Source organism: Anas acuta, chromosome 1 (genome assembly GCF_963932015.1).
Source record: "Anas acuta chromosome 1, bAnaAcu1.1, whole genome shotgun sequence".
NCBI lineage: Eukaryota > Metazoa > Chordata > Aves > Anseriformes > Anatidae > Anas > Anas acuta.
The window spans coordinates 98,154,381-98,174,801 of NC_088979.1; the positions used below are offsets into that span (position 1 = coordinate 98,154,381).

The following is a 20,421-nucleotide window of genomic DNA, read 5'->3' on the forward strand; positions in this document are numbered from 1 at the left end:
GGGGAGGTTGAGGTTGGAAATGAGGAGACATTTCTCCTCAGAAGGAGCAGCCAGGCACCGGGACGGCTTGCCCAGGGAGGTGGTGGAGTCACCGTCCCTGGGGGTGTTCAAGGAGAGTCTGGACGTGGTGCTTGGGGACACAGGCTAGTGGGTGACGTTAGTGGTAGGGCACGGCTGGACCAGATGGCCTTGGAGGGCTTTCGCAACCCCAACGGCTCTGTGATTTCAGCCTTTCTCCACACCCGCCTTCAGGTGGGCGACAGCGCCCTGAGGCCTGAGCGCACCCCCCGCGGCGACGCGGCGGAGCCCGCAGCCCCGCACCCGCGGCCGTGCCCCGAGCTCCGGGTGCCGCGGAGCCGGCCCTGCGCCGCCCGGCAGCCGCCGCTAGGGGTCTCCGCGGGGCGGGGCGGGCCGTGCCGGGCCGGGCCGGGCCGTGCCGAGCCGCGCCGCCCGCTCGGGGGCGGTCCGGGCCATCAGCTGACCGGCCCCGCCGCGGCGCTCGGCTGGTGCCGCCGCAGCTCAGTCGCTCTCCCCGGCAGCGGCGCCGCGGATTTACAGCCGGAGCCCAGCGCGCCCCGCCGGCCGGCCGCCCTGCCTCCTTCCCCCCCTGCCGGCCGCCGCGATGCTGCCCCACGCCGCCCTCCTGCTGCTGGCCGCCGCCGCCGCCGCCCGGGCCGTAGAGGTAAGCGGGGCGGGGGGCGGCCGAGCGGGGGCTGCCGAGCGGGGGCTGCCCTCCCTCCCCGCCGCCCGCCTGCGCCTCCCCGGGGCTTTGTCTGCCCGGAGCCGCCCCTGCGGCGGGGCGGGCGGGCGGGCGGGGGTCGCCGGCGCTTGCGGGGCGGGGGGCGCGGCGCTGGGGGCTCCATCCCCCGAACAATGGGGACGGGGATGGGGACGGGGACGGGGCCGCCGCTAACTTCGGCCGCCCGCCGGGGTCTCCGCGGGGACGGGCGGCGGCGGTGCCGCCCCCGGCGGGCGGGGGAGGACCGGGCGCGCCCCCCCCCTCCCTTCCCCCGAGGGTTTCCTCGGCAAACTTTGCGGGGCCGCGCTGCGGGCGGTGCCTTCCCCCAGCCCTCCTCCCCCGGCACAGCAGGGGCTGCGGGCGGGGGAGGGCAGGGCAGGGCAGCGCAGCGCAGCGCAGCGCACACCCCCGCAGGTGTGCGGGGTGGTGGTGGTGGGGGGGAGCTGCCCGCCGGGCTGGCCCCGGCACGGGGATAGGTTTGGGGAAGGGGCTGAGGTTGGGGTGCGTGGGGAGGGGTCGCCGCGCCCCCCGCCTGCTTCCCCCGGCCCCCGCGGGGCGGGTCTCCCTGCGGCGGGGCGGGCGGGGGCTGGGGCTGGGGCTGCGCGGCTGCGAGAAGATGGCGCCGCTGCAGTGCAGCACCGAGGCGCCGGCAGGCGAGCGGCGGCCGGGGAGCGCCGCCGGACCCCGGCCCTGCCCGGAGCCCCCTCGGCTCCCCGGGGGCGGCTCCGCTGCCTCCCCTTCCCCTCCGCCCCCTTCCCCCGGTGCCTCCGCTCAGCCCCCCGGTGCGGCGGGCAGGGCTCCCGCCCCCCCCGCTATCCTCCTCCTCCCTGAGGTGGAGGTGTTGGGGTCCCAGCCTGACAGGAGGGTGCCGGAGGAGCTCCTTTTATCCAAAAACCGGAGGCTGAAGCTGGGTGTTCACCCCCCGGCAGGGAGGCTTGTCCGGGGGGCACCTCGGGGGGCCACGGCTTTGTCCCCCAAAAAGCTCCTCTCCTGCCCCGGGGCGTCACCCTGCCGGCGCTGGGAGCGAGGGGGTGTGAGGGGGCTGGGGGCTTCACGGCTTCCAGATATCAAACTCTCCTGGGGTTTATCGGCTTGATAAAGCGACTGTGCGCTGCCTGCGTGTAGTAGAAGGAAATTTCTGGTTTGGGTGCTTAGCTGAAGCACAAATAAAGTGAAATAAAATAAAATAAAATGAAAGGCTTTACTATTTTTCTTCAGATAGAAATGCCCATCCCTCCGTGGTCAGATGCGTCTCTCTAGCCCTGGCCTTACACATACATAGGTGGATGAAAGTGCATGTGCTGTAAAAGTGCTCGCAAGAAAACGGGCTCAGATGTTGCATCAACACCATTCCACGCAGAGCCTGCCTTCAGAGACGTGTACGACCCCAGCCTTGCGGTGGTGCTTGCTTGAGCGGCATCCAGAGTTTCTAGAGGCGTCCTTTGCCTTGAAACAGTTGTTTAAATGAGCCCTGGTGTTCGTGCAGGAGCTTTCCATCTTGTTCTGGCATTTCATGCGAACGTTCGAGGCTTTGCGTCTTTCCCTTTTTTTAACGTGTGGCAGTGGGGTAGGTTTTCACATCTGGTCTTCTTGTGACTGGGCATTCCTTAGCCTTGATACTCTGAAGACCGATGTTTTGAACGACTGACTGCTTTTATAACACTAAAATATGTCATAATAGGAATTGCATGCGTGCATTTACTGCACTTGAATTGTCTTTGTGTACTAAAGTGTGAAATTTTGATGTTTGAATTAGATTCCCGTGAGATCTCATCTCTGAAATGAAACATTTTCCCTGCCATTTTAACAGAAGCTTTAGAAAGCAGCAAAAGATATATACGTGTTTTCAGACAGAGTGGTATAAGGAAGAGGGGAGGCAGGAACAAAATTAAAAACCTTGCTGTATTACACATGAAGAATTCCTTTCTAAAATTACAGGCAGACTAATATTTATGCATTTATAAAGGAAATGTTCCTCAGTGACGCTACAGCAATGTCATAGTTGCTTAGTATGTTGCTTCTTCCACTCAAGTGAATCATACATACGGAGGTTAGGAGATCCATTGGCCAAGAATTTGTGATATTGTCATCCTCTTGAGTAGTTATTTTTTCCATTTAATCTCTTCCCCTGGAAATATAACAGACAGTCACTGTCTTTATGAATTTGAGTGAACAACCGTGGTTTATAAATGAACATTTCCTTTAGTTAGCACATTGAGGTTGCCCAGATCTGTCGTGCCTGTTCTGCTTGCAGCTGTAGGTCTGTGTTCATGAGCAAGGCTCTTAGACCAGCAGACTGAAACCGCGTTATTAAGATATTGATATCATACAAGGAGGTCCTCAGAAAGTCAGTCCACAAGAATTACATTGCCTGACAGCTCTTCTAAAAACTGAGTAATGTTTGCAGGCCTTTCTTTTTTTCTGTCTTTTTAAATGAAGACCCAAAATATTTGTTTCTTCATTATTTCGTTTTTAAGCAGAGCTTCAGAAATTACTTTTGCAACATGGGAAATTGAAGGAAGCTTTTCTTTCGCCTTCGTGACAGAATTTCAGTTCTTCCTTTTGCTTCTATTCCTGAAGTCCTCTGGCCAAGATTTTCTGTTTGTTGAAGGATCCCTTTTGAACTTGCTATTTAAAATTCTGCTGTGTCGCAATAGGAGGCTGCGTGAATGGGAGAGGCAGGGCAAGCATTATGGCTTCTGGTGCATTGGCAGTCAAATGGACAAATTAGAGGAGGAAAAAAGGAGCTTCTCCCTCACTCCCCCGTTTGCCTTTTGTTTATGATTAATGAGCAGCAGACAATTGCGAGGCTTGCGTTCTCTTCAGATGTGTTTTCTGGGGAAAGAAGTGATATCTATGGTACTTTTCATAGAGCACGTATGAAAAATATGAGGGAGGTGACAAGATCTTGGTATTTTTTTTATCCAAACACCTTCCAAACAAGCTGTTTGCGTGACAGATGCAAGTGATCTTTCTTAATCTGTTTTAATTAAGAGGTATTCTCAGTTATATGACAAATTTACGAGAAGTAGAGGTCAACTTCACGGCGGCTTTTCATGACTTTCTCTTGGCACGTGTTTAAAACGGTAAAGGATAAACAGCTTGTAAGTTGTGTGAAGAAAAGGTATGATGATTTTGTTAATTGGCAGTCCTTTTAATGCGGAAAGCTTGGCACAGTAGCTTCAGAGCACAGTTATTTCACCTAACTGCTTGGTGAAATGGCAGCTGTTTGTTGGGACGCCATCATTTTTCAGTGGCTCTGTAAAATAATTAACGCAAGCTTGTTGTGTAAGGAGAAAGGAACAAGAAATTAGGGCCACAGAGACCCTCAGGTCAAAGCAGGGCCTGCTGTGGAGGTTCAGCCAAGGCTGCCCAGGGCTTTCTCCAGGCTGCTTTTGGAGCTCCAAGGACAGAGCCTGGTCCACGGTTTGGTTGGTTCACCAGTTCTGGGTGGAGATGCGTCTCCAAGCTGTTGGTTGTTTATTTTGAAGGTGGTATCGCTAGACTTAGTTTATGGACTTGATCCTTGAATGAGTGTAATTTTGACATCTGTCACACCTTCCACATTCCTACATATATTTGCGTATCTCGTGTAGGACATTAAAATCACCATGTGCACAGGTATGTGTACATACGTCACGCTTATCGGCTGTACTGAAGCAGTAGTTGCTTACAGATATTGTATATCCAGACAAAGAAGAGAGAGAGTTCTAGGCTGCCCCCGATAAAAGGAAATAAAAAGGGTTTATCTATGGTAATGCATTTGCTGAAGTTGTTAGGTGATCTATCCTGTGTGGTTTTAACACATAAGTCTAGAGCTGGGTGTTATTGGATTTAAATTCGGGGGATTTTGAAAAAAATCCTGTGGTGTAAGAAGATTAAAAGTAAAGCAAATTGAAAAAAATAATGAACGACTTTCTGTAGGCTCAGTTAACTGTTAGAGCATGCTCCTGTGCTGAGAGTTTACAAAAATCGCTGCCAGGCTGAGCATTGCCAAGAGCAGTGTTGATAACAGGCGTGAACCTGGAGTAGTTCTGAGACACAGGGCCCTCAAGAAGTCAAAGTTTTGTTCAGGTTTATTATTATTATTATTATTATTATTATTATTATTATTATTATTATTATTTAAACAGAAGGTGGTCTGTCTGAAGAGCCCTTGTTCTCAAAACTTAGTCTGGAACCTGCCCTTCCTCCCTGACTTTCCCTCAGAAACACATACAGCTGATGTGTTGAAATGACATTTTCTAATCCTTTTGGACCACAGGAGAGTACGAACCAGTAATGCCCAGTGCATAACTTTGGTTTTCAGGTCTGAGTAAGTCAGTTGTCTGCCTTCAATTGTCATGTGATACCAGTTCTGGAATTTAAGTATATGCCTTTGTTTTTATTCATTTTGAGTAAAAAAGAAAACCTCTGGAAAACTGATTCTTAAATGTTGTGATCTGAAGATGCACCCAGTTCCCAAAAGTACCCACTTCTCCTTCTGAGAATTTAGGTGTATAAAAGAGGAAGAAGCTAAATGGGACTAGTGTTCAAGACGATCGAATCAGACAGCAGCCAGTCAGTATGCGTGCACATAAATCAGGGTTTAGCTTCCGATGTAACAATGCTGCGAGCGCTGTGGCTTCTTCAGCTGAGAAGCAGGGCTTCTGGCCCCTGTGTTTTCATGCTGGTCTTTCCAGCAAGTTCAGGAGAATTTGGTCTGCTCTTGAGGACTTCCTATTAATGGGTAAGTGTGGGTTGTGCTGATTTAAGAGGCTTTCCAAGCGAAGCCAACGCTCTGGTCAACTGCTGGTCTTTCATCGAGCGTGGGGCAGCCAAGCAGTGAACAGAGGGGCGCGTGAGCCGGCGCACTCCGTGGTTTTGTAATCTTTTCAGGTCTTTTCAGGCTGCAGCCCAACACCGCCGTCCGGCTGGCAGCAGACCTTGTTCGGGAGCCAGCTGCTTAAAGCCACTCTTTGTGCTCCCACCAGTGGTTTCTGCCCACTGAACTCAGCACTCGCTGACTGCTCTCTCCGATGGTTTTACGGTGCTGTGCTGCAGCAAACAAGCTGTGCATCTGGGTGTGTTTTTTTTTTTTTTTTTCTGGTAGTTCTCTTCTGGCAAATGCTTCAGGCACACCTGTGTCAGGAAATGGTCTCAAGCAGTCAAACTGGCCCAGCTCAAAGAGCAGGCAGCTTCTCTGGGGAAAGACTGCCAACTGCTGAAACCATGCTTGCTGAAGTTGAGGCTTTTAATTAAGGTGTTGGTCCCTTTGCCTACCTCCCCTCACCTGTGGCAGGACATGAGCAGTCTTTGCACACCTGACCCCTCTTTGGTTCCTGGTTGTTAGAAGTTGCCTTCAAGTCTCAGTGAAAGACAAAACACTCCAAGGAACTGTGTTCAGGGATGGATGACTCCATTCAGCTCCTACTGACCCATTTTACACTAATCTAGATAGGAATTCCCTGTTTGCCCTGCTCTGGTTTGTCCTTCCCTAGAGTAGAGCTTATCTATTCAACCACAGCAGATAGCATGTGACAGGAATGGGGCAAAACTGGTTGTACCTGTTACTGAAAGCATTTTAAGATTGCTGCCTTTCAGAGCAGGCTATCAGCTTGATCCAGTTCAGCAGTGTCTGTTTTTTATGTAATTTCTGTTAAGAATCGCAATCTGTAAAACACAGGGCACGTCTACTAGGAGTTGAAGATGAGTGAGCAAAACCCTATATTGCATTTTGGAAACTCTATTAACTTTGGATTTTGATTCAATTTTTGAAACTACAAAACAAGAGTTTACACATACACAACTCCAATTTTTATTTGGTGCTAACAAATTTGAAATGCCTCATTAATTTACTTTTTTTTCTTACAGTGAAGATGAGAATTGCCTCCTCATCCATCTCCAAAATTTAGAAATAGCATCCTTTTGACGCAGATGAAGAAAATGGAGATGGGAGGGCAGGATTTTGGAGTTGTTTCCAATCTCCTTGTCGTGCTATCGCATCATCTTTGTGCCTGCAGCAAGCGTTCTCTAACCTCGTCAGCACATCTTGGAGTAGAGATGGCACATGCGGAAACTTTGACTGTGTAAAATCAATTTTTTTCTCTAAATTTTGGGCCCTGCAAAGGACTTTTTTATTTCACCACCCATTTTCTCAGACACTATAATATGATTTTGAGACAAACAGCTAGCTTGAGTTGCTTTTCTTATGATCAGTTATGTAAATTTACTTGTAACTGGAGCTTGGCTGTGGATCTGGGATACGGAATGCTGAGCTCATCCAGCAGGCCTGTTGCACTCTGCTTTGTCATTATCCGAAAGGTAGCTTGAAAAACTTTGCTTCCCATGTTGTGTCTTAATATATGGGGTGAAGGCTTTTTGATGTGCTTTTTGATAAAGCTTTCATTTTGTTCATGTTTTCAGCTCCCCATAAACTTGAGTCATGGCTTCTAGTTTTTCTTTTTTTCTTTTTCTACACGGAAAAGGCTCATTTTTATTTAACTGCGAAGGAAAATTACTTAGTATTACTTAGGGGGACATAAACTGAATAAGAGAAGAAAACAGTTAAATGCTAAAAAAAAAAGTAGTGGCTTTAAAATGACATTCAGTATTTTGGTAATTTTCCTTTATGTTCATATAAGCTTTGTGAATTTAATTGTAGTAATCGTTGATAGGTTATAGTTTGGATGATGAGTAGTTACAGTATAGGAGTTAGTGATTATTATTTTTTTTTTTGCATGTGCATAGCATTAGTAAGCATCTAGACTTCCAAATATGGGGCAAGCTGTGGGGTTGTTTTGAAGCTTATTTGATATTCTTTGGTATACTTTGTCTGTCCTCATCCTGGTTATCTTAACTATGAAATGGAATAAAATTGCTGCTAATAACACATCTTTCAGCATCGCAAATCTGTCGCTGTTTCCTTTCACTGGTTCTGGCTTCAGTTCCATTAAATTTTGGAAGAATAATACTGACCTGAAGTTGCTTAACAAAACTATAAGACTGAGGATGTTGGAGCTCCCAGTTGTTCTTTCAGTGTTTTTAGCTTCTTGAATTTAACTGTGAGCAATTTGCAGATGAGGACTTCTCTAATCCAGGTGTCCAGAAGAAAGATCATGAGTATGTCAGCTTTACATTATAAAAAGAAAAAACAAACACAAAAACACTCAGAATTCACTGTTTGAATTTCATGCAAGAGCTTAACAATGAGACTTGGAAAAACTGAAATATCAGAGAGCAAATAACAGATCCAGGACAAATATGCATGTGAGTTTGAGATGGTTTGGAGACAGCAACCAGAGCTGAGGGGCTGCGTTAAGCCCTTTTGCTAATTTGAGGGGTTTCCTTTTGGGCAGGAGATCTAAGACTGAAGGTTTTTTGGAAGAAAAACCTGTGAATGGCTGAGCTTTGAGAGAAGGTGTCATCTCCAATAAACAGCAGGGTGAAGTTGAGGCATTTTACTTGGAAATCAGTCAAAACTCTTTCTAGAAATGTATTTAAACGTGACTTCAGGTTTGTCAGACAGCTCTAGATCAGAGTTTGCGTTGTGATTATACGTGTAACTACCAAGCTCCTGCTGGAGTTTAACACCACTTCTGTGGGGAAATGCAATGGTTTGGATTTAATGCAGCGGCGGCTCGGCTGCAGGGTGAACTTTTACGGGTTTAACATGGATTTGAAGAGTCCTTATGGGAGCATCAGTGTGTGGTTTTGGGGCTGCTGAGCCCGTCCCAGAAGAGATCCCATCCCGTCTTCTCCAAGGGAGGATCAGTGAGGAGAGGGCTGTGGCAGGAGCTGGCAGCTCTGAGGGACGGAGGCAGCCTCGTTTACTTACTTCATTAAAGCCCAGCGCTGGAGGTAAAACCCAATGAGAAAGACGATCTGTAATTTATCAGGAGGAAGATTGAATGGGGCCTTAATTGCCTCCACAAAGAGGAAATACCAGGCAAGGAAAGGCGCAGTGGCTCGCACCGTCTGGAAGGCATTCAAATAGGAAACCACGGACATGTTTTTAACAGTGCAGGCTTGTGGCAAACTGAGAAGGGAAATGCACTTTTTTTGCCTCCAGACACGAAGACTGTGTGACTGGTTTTCCAAAGGGGTAAATTCAGGGTGTTGGGCTGCATGGTGGTGAGCAGCAGATGAGAGGAGATGCTCTCCGTGTGGTGGGGCTTACATCGTGTACCCGCCTGCAGATCCCCAAGGACTGCAGCAGTGTCCTGTTGTAGGTTTTTTTGGCTTGTGGACACCAGCACTGACTGCAAACACAGCATAACTTATTCGCTTGTTGATTTTCAGAGATGAGTTTTGGTGTTATCAGGGTACATATAAGTAAGCCTTAAACTTGATTGATTTATTTTTTTAAGCCTGTAGAGCCAGCATTTTCTGAGAGTTACTGGGTTTGGATTTCAGAGACATTTGTGCTAATATTTACAGATCTACTTGAGAAAAGAGTCGGAAGTGTCTGCTCTCAGCGTTAAATTATGATTTAAAAAAAAAAAGTGGTATGTTAAGCTTTCTTACTTCTTTGACCAGCTTAGTTTCTGGTTTGTGCCTTTTTCTTCCTGTTATCGGTCTGCTGAAACAGGAGATGCTGGAGGTGGGGCCAGACACTGGGAAGCTGGGTTGCTTTGGCACGTTTGCCTTGCTTGTTGATAGTGTGGAACAAGTTTGGCATTGGATCTGCTTGCAGTTGTCTTTGCCCCGTGCATTCGGGTCAGCTCCATGGCTCCCCTGAACACAAGGTTTAAAGAAAGAAGGAAACAACAACCTGTAGGTTATTTGCCATTGTGGATGGCCTGCATGGCTAGGAGTCCTTGTACGGGGTTATTGTCTGTTAAATGCCTGAGCCTGCAAAAGAAAAAACCTTGGGACGATGATCACCAAATAATGTATCTTCTGAGTAATGCATCCTGAGTGTTGCAGTGAAAGCTGGGGCTGGTCTAAAAGGTTACATGGGCTTTTAGGGAATGCTGCGTTTAATCTGGGGTGCACGCTTTGTGTTTGTCCATCAAATACTGATTTTTAATAAATTATTTGGGAATGATTTGGCAAAGAAAAATACTTAAAATTTAAGGAATGTGGCACATGGGGAGTCTCCAACTTAAATTCAAGTATTGTACCCTTGCTCAAAGACTGATTCATTTGAATTCTTGCCCTGTACAAAAGCACAGGTGAGGAGACCTGCCTGGTTTCCCTCCCTGGCAGAGCTCTGCGGGGCTGTGGCTGGTGTTGGCTGCTGGAGCCACCCCTCAGGGCTCCAAGGGGCTTGGGGTGCCTTCCAGACCCATGAAAACCCCTGCTCTTATTCACTGCACAGGCAATAAACTCTTCTAATTCTCACTGAGGTGTCCTCTCTGCCAGGTCCTTCTGGTGTTCAGCTGCTTTTGTCTTGCTCCAACAGTGAGGATTCCTGTTTCAGTAGAAACAAAGCAGTATATAAGGTTCACCTCAAACAAAACAAAACAAAAAAAATCCCTGCTCTGTTCTTGCTCCAGCTATCTTACTTTGTGTCACTGGCATCCTAATGGAAAGACTGTTTTTAATCATGCTAGCAGCCAAAAAGCTGCTCTGCCTGAAGGGGATCTGCAAGGGAAGACAAATGGGCAGAGCCGTTTGCTGCTCTGTGCTGCACCTTGGGAAGACCAGACCGAGCTGTTTCCCTGAGCTGATGGGAAGAAGTATTACATGTTTTTGGTAAACTGGTGAATCTGTAGCAAGAATCAAGAGAATGAGTAGGGAGAAATTTAATCTTGGGGGCGTTAGCACTTCCTAATGAAAACGCCTGTAGATCTCTGGTTAACACATACCTTGAAGATTTTCAGTCTTTGAGCATTTTGCTTGAATTTGGAGTATATGCGGTAGGATACCAAGTCTAAGAAGACTAAACCAGAAGGCTAAACTAAGAAGGCTAAACCAGATGGTACAGAAATCCAGAAGTTGTGTTTTTTTTGGAGTCAAAGTGAATAGAAAAGAAAGGGGCGATATTTTTAGCCACCTGTTCCCATGACTTCAGTCACATCGTAAAAAAGCACATAAAATTTCCTTGGGGAAGTGTCTTTGCGTCTTCAGTCCTACACAGCTGGGTCACTTACGGCACCTGAATTGGTATAAGAAGATGTGAAGTATCAAGAATAATAAAAGAAATGTAGAAGTGAAGTAGGTGAGCATCTACAGGGTTAACTTGAATATCAGCAAATTTCATGTACTGTGCTAGCGGTTTGTTTATCTGCTTAAAAACTATCCTCCTTCTGTCTTTTCACTCAGACCTGGAACAATAATTTAGTTTCTTACAAAAAAAACAGCAACAAAATACTTTTTTTTCTTAGTTTATAAAAAGCTTTTTTTTTTTTGTCATGTAACCCTCAGTAGCTTCCTGTCTGAAATAATTTAAAAAATGCTCTTGAAGCTTTCTAGACTGAGTCTGCCATCTTTGCTGGATCATACTTTACAGTTTTCAGAAGTGTTTCCAGTGCCCAAAATAATAAATGTGGTTTGCTGCCTTGTTTTCAGTCTTATCCAGGTTTACATACAAGTACCTGGTGCTAGCTGTGTACAATGCTTGGATTTGGTTTAAGCGTGCAAGCCTGATACCCCTTTAAGTAGTAATAGAGGGCAATTGGCATGCAAAGTGACAGTGAAAAAATGCGTTTCATGAGTTTTGATATAGCTTTTAGATATATATATAAAATGGCATTGTTTTCAGAAGTAGCACTCTTACGAATTTCTGTTTGCAGAACAGAATAAATAATGCATTTATACAGCTTGCATTGTTTTGATTAGGTGTTCAAAAATGCTTATAATTGCTGGATCATTGGCACTTGCAACAGGCAGCGGGGATTTTTTGAGGAATTGCTCGCTTACAGCACACAACAGAAGTGTTGGAAAACTGAGTATTTTTTAGTTGTAGCTAAAAATTAAATATTAATGGAGGAGAGTTTGTCATTTGAAACGAGTGCTTCATCTCAGTGAGGCTTTACTGTCCCCTCAATCTTCAGTAAATTTTTAATATCGTACTTGGTTTCCATGTGAATGCAAGGAGTGTTATGACTTTGATGAGGAAATATGATGAGGAAAAGTTTTGGTTTTTTTTTTTTTTTTTTTTTTTTTTTACAAGTGTAGGTATAGATATTGTGATCATTATACACACAGCTTGTTTTTTTGATTATAAAATGTGTACCCCCATGGGTTGTGAGGTGCTGTTCAGGAACTGAAGTTATCTGCAGAACAAATTCTGAGTTGGAGCACGGGTTTGGTTCCTGAAAGCGTTTGGAGTATGTCACCCGGTTGTACTTGAAGGTACACATTCAAGAAATGCTTGGTTAATGCTGGGTGAGCTAATGCACCCGTGCCTCAGTGGTTTTCATTCTCTCTCAAGTTGTTAATGATGGGAGGGTGGATGGGAGGGAAGATGCCTTAAAAATATAGGCTTTGATTGCACTAATTATCAGTGGGAAGGGTGATTGATGCTCCTGTGCTGGCTTTGATGCCTTACTAACTCGGGTTTGATCTGCTTGGTGTGCCCTCCGTCCAGGTGCTGCTACGTGTGCCACTCCTGCTTGGCCTCTGCCTCCCTTTGACCCTTGTCCCTCAAGGAGCAGGAGGTGACGTTTCTGCTGCCTTGGTTCAAAGTTTGGTTTCTGGTGGCATGCGGGTGTTCTTGCCCTGGATTGTTGTTTTCCCTTCTCCACGTGCAGACACGTGCACTTCACGCAGATCGTTTTCCTGAGGTGTCAGAAGGAAATAATTTTCTTCTCTCTTTTGAAGTGGCAGTGACCAAGTGTCTGCTGGTTGCCTTTTGGCGAAGTGATGCCCAGCCACAGACATGCTCTGACAGCATTACCGTTCTACTGTTACCCACATCTTTCTGTCAGCTTTGCCCATATCTTCAGCAGGGAAGTTGTTCCTGATATTTGTGAACAATTATTATTATGTCTTTGGGGGAGATTTTTTTTGATTGGATTCCAGTTAAGCTACAGAGCAGTGGTGGTTGATTTGCCAGCAGGTCTGATGGGTCTGTGGACTATTCTAATAACTTTGGAGAAGTAAACTAGTCAAAAAAAGACCAACTTCCATAAGCCAGGCTTTTCTGGACTAGAACATGTATTTCCCTTTATGTATTTTTAGAAGCTCTGAGAGGTGGAAGCAGTTGTGCTGAGCATGACAGATACTACCACTGGTTGGTAAACCCCATGGAAAAGGTGGGTTAAGCCTTGAAGAGGAAAACATGATCACCGTGGGCACAGGATGGAATAGGTTCAGGTGGTGGCACGGAGCGCGTTGGGGTAATGCTTTGGTTTAGGAGACTCTGGTGGTGCTGCTGTTCCCTTTTGGTTGAAGCTAGTGGCTTTATGCTATGCCTGTATTGGCATTAAAGAGTCATATGGACAGGGCTTGTTAGGATCTTGCTCAAGTGGAAAATAAGTTTGGGGTTATCTTTAACACCCCGTCCCGCCACCCCCAATTAGTCAGTAGTGCACTGCATCTTCACCCGCAAAGTTGTTGCTTAAATTCATACTGCTAATATCCTGAAATTTACTTCTAGACTGACAAAATCTGCTCCAAGGTGGAGCATAGCAGCTCAGTCAATACCAAGACGCGACTTTTTTTTGCCCTGACAGTTCACTGTCTGCACAAACAACTTAATGTCAACTCCATGGCGCTGCGCAAAATCACAGGAAGAGTGGCTGTGCGTGTGCAGGGCTGAATGCTTCAGTTCTCACCGGGAAACCCAAGGAATGAAAACATCTCCAGAAAATGAGAATGTTGCACAATTGGAAAATAACTAAAACCCACCCCGACGCTTATTTTTGTGGGGGACTGTAAAGGTTTCCAAGAGTGTATCTGTATTTTCATGCTGTGCACTGGAAGTTGTGATGCTGATAAATTACTTTACTCTCCGCTACTATGCTATTATCTCCTGTTCACCGAGCAACTGAATTATTTTTTAAGCTTTTACCTTCTCCTTCCTAAGGACAACATAGTTAGCTTTAGTAGCACAGCTCAGATGTTATGAGTTGAGGTGGTTCTTGATCATCTTTTATTGAAATCATCTACTTGTAATTAAATGAATTTATGGGCAGATACTCAGGCTGCTTGTAGAGGAGTTGATGGTAATGCTCTATCATAATGTATTTTCTAGAATTTTTAGCAGATTAATTTAAAATTAATGTAAATGCAGCTTACCTAGTCTTGAGTTGTTAAGGTAAACCTATCAGTATATCATCTGTCAGTGGTTTCTGGCAGTCTTTTTTTTTTTTTTTTTTACATTTGCTTCATTATTAATTAAATTAAGAATGAATATAACCATTGTAGTCTAATTTCAAAACCTGTTTTTATTGAGAGGTTTATTTATGTCTCTCTCTACTGAATTTTTTTTTTTTTGTAGCATTGCATAAAAATTTTACAGTCCAAGGTCTTGAGATGAGATGTGGACAGAGCCACAGTGTCCTTCAGCAGCTGCTGTTGGTATTTCCCAAAGTGATGCTTGAAAGTGCAAAAGTAATCAAGTTACATGATGCATAAAAGCCCTGGTCAGTTATCATGTACGTGATGGTCCCAGCTTGATGTTTCAGGGGTAGAAACACTTTATTTTTTTAAAGTCGCCTAGAGAGTTTCACATTTTAGTCCAATGGCAGGTACTTGAAACGGTCAAGTTAAATGTGTACCCATTACAGACCTGGTCTTGCAGGTGGAATAAATGTCCAAGTACACCCGAAGAATATTCTGCATTGACTATGCGTGCCATATCTTGAAGCCGAATCTGCTCACAGACGCTGTGAATGTGAGCAGCATGCACACACCCCTAGCTCCTGTACCAGCGATTTCCGACGTGCCACTGTTCCCGCTGGAAGCGCTCCGTCCTACCTGCAGCTGCGCTTAACTCAGGCTGACAGTGATGCTGCTGTGCAGGGCTCTGCTCCGTGTCAAGGCCTTGGGGAGGAGAAAAGGTCGGAGCTGAAGGCGTACGGAGAGGAGCGCTTGGATGTGGCAGCTGGCATCTGAGTGATGTGAGCAGCAGTTGTTTCCTGCAGGAAGACAGTGATGTTTGCAGAAGTATAATGCGTGTTGATGGATGCGTTGTTATTCCTGCAGGAGCAGTATTTTTACCTGTGGCTTTCAGGAATTTGCTGGAGTTGCAGTTAGTGCCATGTGGTAGGTTGGCAGCAGGGGGGAGATGCGCTGAGGGGGCTGACAAGAAGCAAATGTCAAGTTGCTGTTTTTGAACAAGGACCAGATGAGAAGTCAAATCGTCTGCCCATCTTGGAGGGAGATGTCTCTCTCAACTCTTTGATGCTGAAAGATGGGCAACTTATTTTGGTCAAAACTTGACTCCCTAGAGGAGGATGATTTTTGGTCTCTGGAGATCAACAGGAGCAGAAATTTTGCAGACCAAGTTCACTTAGCTGCTATGGCAAGAATAGCATGAAGTATTAAGGCTCAGTATTGATAGGCACTGATGCTTTATTACAGAGATGAAGAAACAGGCAAAAGCTCTGTGCAGCAGTCGTGGTCAGTTATATATAACAGCTTGTGCCACTGTCCATCATCCCCATTTCAATTTGAGTACCCTAGTGAAATCTAGACTGATGTATTTGTGATTAAGGCTACAAAAAAATCGGATCTAGAATTTGATGACACAGAAGAAACGCTTTACTTGATAGCCGGACTCCTAAATATATTGGAATCTCATCACTCCGACATGAAAACACTTCCTATTTATATTGCCTTTTAAGTTTTGATGCATCATCCGAAAATGTTCGTGTGTATTTTCGGCTCTTGTGATTTATTGAGGGCTCTGTGGTGAGGTGAAGTGAGGCAGACAGCATCAGTCATGACCTCCAGTGCCCATGGGCCTGGTAGCCGAGGTGTTTCCAGCCCATCCAGCGAGCACGTGCTCCTTCACAGCTCCCTGCTGCTTGTGGAGAGGGGAGCATCACCTCCAAGCCAGCTGAGGTAGCACTGATCACAGGCAGCTAGCTCTGGGTGTATGAACTCAATAAGTGGGCCAGCTCTGGAAGCGAGGAGGGATGCTGTCAGCCTGGGAGCCGACCTTCTCTGCACGTGTGCGAAGTCCTTCAGAAACGGGAGGAAGCTGCTCCCCGCACAAAGTAAAGGGAGCGCTGGTGCTTGTGGGATTTTGTGCAGTGCTTGAACTCGAGAGCTGGTGGGTCCTGTGGGATGCAGTCATTCAGCAAGAAAAACTCCAGGCGGTTGAAGTCTTGAAAGGCTTTAGCTAGTCAGCGTTTGCACTGCAGGCATTACAAGTAGGTTTCATTCTTCTGCCGCAGCTGAAGTTAAAAGTGAGCATAAACTAGAAATACTGTGACCTGTTTGGGGTTTTCCATCTACTGGGTGTTCAAAATGATTATTTTGAGAGACGGATGGTATTTTATACAGGTGTATAAAATCCACTTAAGGATTGTCCTTCTCAGAAGAACATTTAATGTTACTGCCGTATCCTTACACTGCTTTCTGTAGATTTGGGTGTTGGGATAAAAATGAAGTGTTGGAGTCATGTTTACAGTCAAGAGTAATAATAAAAAGAACAGCCAAAATCAGTCTTTTTTTTCAGTCACTGACTTCACTTTCATGTAGCCATAAAAAAAACAACATAGTTGTCCAGATGTAACATCAATTACCACACTAAAATGACAACTGGAACAAGAGCAGGTTTGCAGATGACACCAAACTGGGTGGTTTAGTTGATACAAACGAATCACAGAATCATTAGGGTTTGAAAAGACCTTCAACATCATCTGGTCCAGCCATCCCCCTAACACTAATGTCACCCACTAACCCGTGTCCCTTAGCACCACGTCCAACCTCTCCTTGAACACCCCCAGGGACAGTGATGCCACCACCTCCCTGGGCAACCCGTCCCAGTGCAGTGCCTGACTGCTCCTTCTGAGGAGAAATGTCACCTCATTGCCAACCTGAACCTCCCCTGGTGCACCTTGAGGCTATTCTCTCAAGGCCTATCACTAGTTACCTGTGAGAAGAGGCCGACCCCCAGCTCCCCACACCTTCCTTTCAGGCAGTTGTAGAGAGCAATAAGGTCTCCCCTGAGCCTCCTCTTCTCCAGACCAAACAACCCCAGTTCCCTCAGCTGCTCCTCACAGGGCTTGTGCTCCAGGCCCTTCACCAGCTTTGTAGCCCTTCCCTGGACACACTCCAGGGCCTTGATGTCCTCCTTGTGGTGAGGGGCCTGAAGCTGAACCCAGCACTCGAGGTGCGGCCTCACCAGAGCAGAGCTCAGGGGGACGATCGCCTCCTGCTCCTGCTGGCCACACTGCTGCTGATTGAATCCAGGATGCCGTTGGCCTTCTTGGTCACCGGGGCACACTGCTGGCTTGTGTTCAGGCAAGCATTGACTGGTCAGGTTTTCTTTTTTTTTTTTTTTTCATTTTCCTTCTTCCTTTCGTGCTCATCCAGTGGGTGTTAATTAGGCCACGCTGCGTGTGCTGACAGGCCGGCTTCGCGCAGCCTCGCGATGTGCCACAGTGCTGCTGCTGCTCTGCTTGGCCTGTGGACAGTGTGGGCGCTCGCGGATGGCTCTGGGTCGATGCGGCCTCTGTGTGAGCCCATCAGGTGTTGCTCTGCGCCATCGCGCTGCCTTCACCTCCTGGGGCTTGCTGCAGGCGTCTGCCTGCTTAACCAGGGGCAAGCTTATTGTCTGCATTTTGCAGCTGGCTGCTGGTGAACTGAGTGGGAAATGAGAAGATGCAGTAATATTTCTGTTAAAAAAAAACGGCAAACAGCCAACCCTGTGTGATGCCAGTGCAGCTTGTGCTCTCCTTAGGGTGCTGGTGGCAATCATTGCTCTTTACAACAGGAGCTTGACAGACGAGGCCTGTGGATTTGGTCTTGACTTAGGTCAGCGCCAGTGCCCTGTTCTGGTTTGTGAGCAGCTGCTGTTTGTGAGCAAATCATCCACTTCTTACTCCTTGACTTGTGGCTGTGGCAAGGTGGCTGGAGGGCTGAGCTTTCCGTCAGACATAGCTGGTGCACGAGGGGAGATCTTTGCCATATGGCTGTGTACCATACAGCGCCGTTGGTTGCACAGGAATGCAAAACACAATCTCTCTTTTTCTTCCTTCCTGTCATCTTCTCTCCTCCCCTCCTTCCCCCAGCCAAGCCGAGAGAGGTGTCTTAGGCAACGTATGGATTTCTATAAGGAGTAATACTGCCTCCGACTCTTCAAGTCTTGTTAGAAATAACTAACTTTCTTAGATCAGCTAAGGGGGGTGGGGAGGGAAACTGTGGATCCAAAAGCATATGAATATTTCAAATAAAATTAACAGGTTTTTTTTTGTGTTCGTAATGTTTTTTTTTTTTTTTTTTTTTTTTAACTTTTAAAGATAGGATTTAATTGATAGCAATTTCAAACTAGATTTGGTTTTGTAGCCTCAATGAGTTTGCAAAAAACTGAGATGCTCAGTTTGGGAAGGAAATTATTTTGGTTAATTGCATTAAGGTCAGATTTGACAGATGAGCTAATAGAAAAAAACGTCAACATTGATGAAAATGTGATGTTTTCCAATCTCATGATTGTTGAGATTGATTTGAAGGAAGGAAAAAAAAAAAAAAACACACAAAGAAATTGGAAAACAAATGAAATTGGACAGTGGAGTCCAATTGTAGTTACTGAAACTGGCTCTTGACGGTCCACTTCGTTCTAGTTCTTGCACTTGCTTTTGCGTTCCCTAAAGCCTGGTAAACATTTAGTTTGTTGACTTTGTGGTTGCTGTGCCTGGGAATGCTGGTTCACAACAAGTGGTTTCCAAAACTGAATGCAGGTTTCCAAAACTGAATGCAGACCACATAGTAGTAAATGTTTTCTATAATCTCCAGCCTTACTCTTCCATCTTTTAAGAGACCACAGAACTTTCTGGATAAAGCTTGAAAGCAAAAAGAGGGTGGAAAAAAAAGTGGAAATACTTTACAGGGAAGGAGAGCGTGCTGGCTTGTAGTTCCCAGTGCTTGCAAACATTGGTCGCTGCGGGAGGAAACAGCCAAGTTGCGATGTGCTCCCAGACCGGGGACGCCTGTCGGGTGGTTAGCGCTGTGGTGCTGTCTGTGCTTCGGTAACCTCACATTACTTAACAGGTTATTCCTGGCTGCTCACGTCCCACCCCTCTGAAGTCCCTTTGGAGTCTTTTCCCCCTCTTCCTTATCATGTTTGCTTTATGAGGAGAGCCTGAATCAATTTCTTCTGAATGGACCTATTGTTGTAGATGGTATTTTGGTTACAGTTCATTCCTTTTTACTAATGGCAAGAAAAGAAACAGCCTGTTATAGTAGAATGGCTCCATTTTGGGTCCATTATAAACAATCCTTTGTGAAGAGAGTAGGGACTTCTTAAGTTTCCTTTACCCGTGTGCCTTTGTTATATGATATCGTAGCAGACAAACCGTACCTACAGGCTCAGAATTACAGCGTCAGCCACGTAACGGTGACCCGATCTAAGAGGAAACACTTGGGTTTTATTTGTATCGTGCTGGAGAGTTGGCAGTCCTGAAAGACTGAACGGGAGCTAGGGTGATCAATGTTTCACAGTTGTATACTTCTTCAGAAGAATAAAAAAGGAGGGAACAAGCCCTCGAGGGGGCTTGTACGGTGGTCTGAAAAAGCCGTTTGCTAAACAATTGACTTGGGGTGTTTGCGTTTATGGTAGTTTGCTGTTAAGTATCAAACACACTTCATGTCAAATTTTAGCAATAACAAATTGTGTTGTAACTTCTACTTTTTTCTGAGACACCTTACAAGTGGTTTAATGTACAGGTAGTACGTTAAAAATAGTTTCATATCCCCAAATCTAGATTTATGGAAATAGTTGTGTCAAATTTTTAGGTTAAGCTTTTTGTCTTTAGCGGTGTGTTTTGAGTGAAATGATGCCAACATTGTGCAGCTCATAGCAGGTCAGGGGCAGTGAGTTGAAGTGGAGCCCACAGCTTGTTTGTCCCAAGAAGAAAGGCCATGAGCACAGAGGTTATTTGTCTCATCGGCGTTTGCTCTGTGCTTTGAGTGTCCACTTTCCCAGGTTCCTGGTGGTGGCCCGGGAAGCATGACCGTAGGTACTGTACGCGAGGTGCAGCTGGTGCTCTGGTGCTCAAGAGGAAACAATAAGGAAATTACAGGCATCCTCTAACAGCATCACGTTGGTAATATGTACTCGGTTTGTACTGAGAGGTCTCCTGTGTGTATCAGAGTACTCCTGGCAATCTTCCGTGAAACCTGATTGCAGGGCAGCGGTCCCGAATGGCTGCTTGTGTGAAAGGAGAAGTGCACAGGGGAGCAGTCGTAGTGTAACGTGTTCGGGCAGGGCAGTATTTTGGTGAACGCGGTGCTGTTGTTCCTTATTGAAGTTTTGGCTTCAGAACCAGGAATTGGAGCAGCGAGTGCCGAAGACATTTGACAATTGGAAGCAGGAGCTTGCCATCTCTTGGTCTCCGCAGGAGTGTTGCTAGGTCTGTCCACCTTAAAGCTCTGACCCGCATTGTCAGCGTACTTTGGTAATGCATGTGTGACCTAAACAGTTGTAGGTCTTTAATTCAGTCTGGCAGTGTTGTCCACACAACCTTCTGAACCACTGAAAAGTCATCTTTTAATGAAGCTTCTTCCATTTCCCTTGATGTGGAGGTACTCTGCCAGTAACCTGAACGGTCTTCACCCTGGGAAAGAAAATTAGTGTTTTTTTT

The 20,421-nt window shown here is 46.3% G+C and overlaps 1 protein-coding gene and 1 long non-coding RNA gene across 5 annotated transcripts in view; both read left to right on the plus strand.

Annotated features, from left to right (window-relative positions):
- Positions 1-461: 461 nt before the first annotated feature.
- Positions 462-20,421, plus strand: part of APP (amyloid beta precursor protein) — a 213,619-nt gene continuing 193,659 nt past the window's right edge. For 2 of the 4 annotated variants that reach the window (XM_068689985.1, XM_068689995.1), the window contains exon 1: positions 462-682. In XM_068689985.1, coding sequence (XP_068546086.1) covers positions 623-682 — 60 coding nt within the window. In that variant the 5' untranslated portion in view covers positions 462-622. The remainder of the gene's footprint in view (positions 683-20,421) is intronic. The other 2 variants (XM_068689966.1, XM_068689977.1) reach the window with 1 other exon arrangement.
- LOC137860086 (uncharacterized) lies at positions 12,132-16,292 on the plus strand. Its single transcript, XR_011098738.1, has 2 exons — positions 12,132-12,921; positions 13,342-16,292. It is a non-coding gene; the product is annotated as an uncharacterized lncRNA (long non-coding RNA).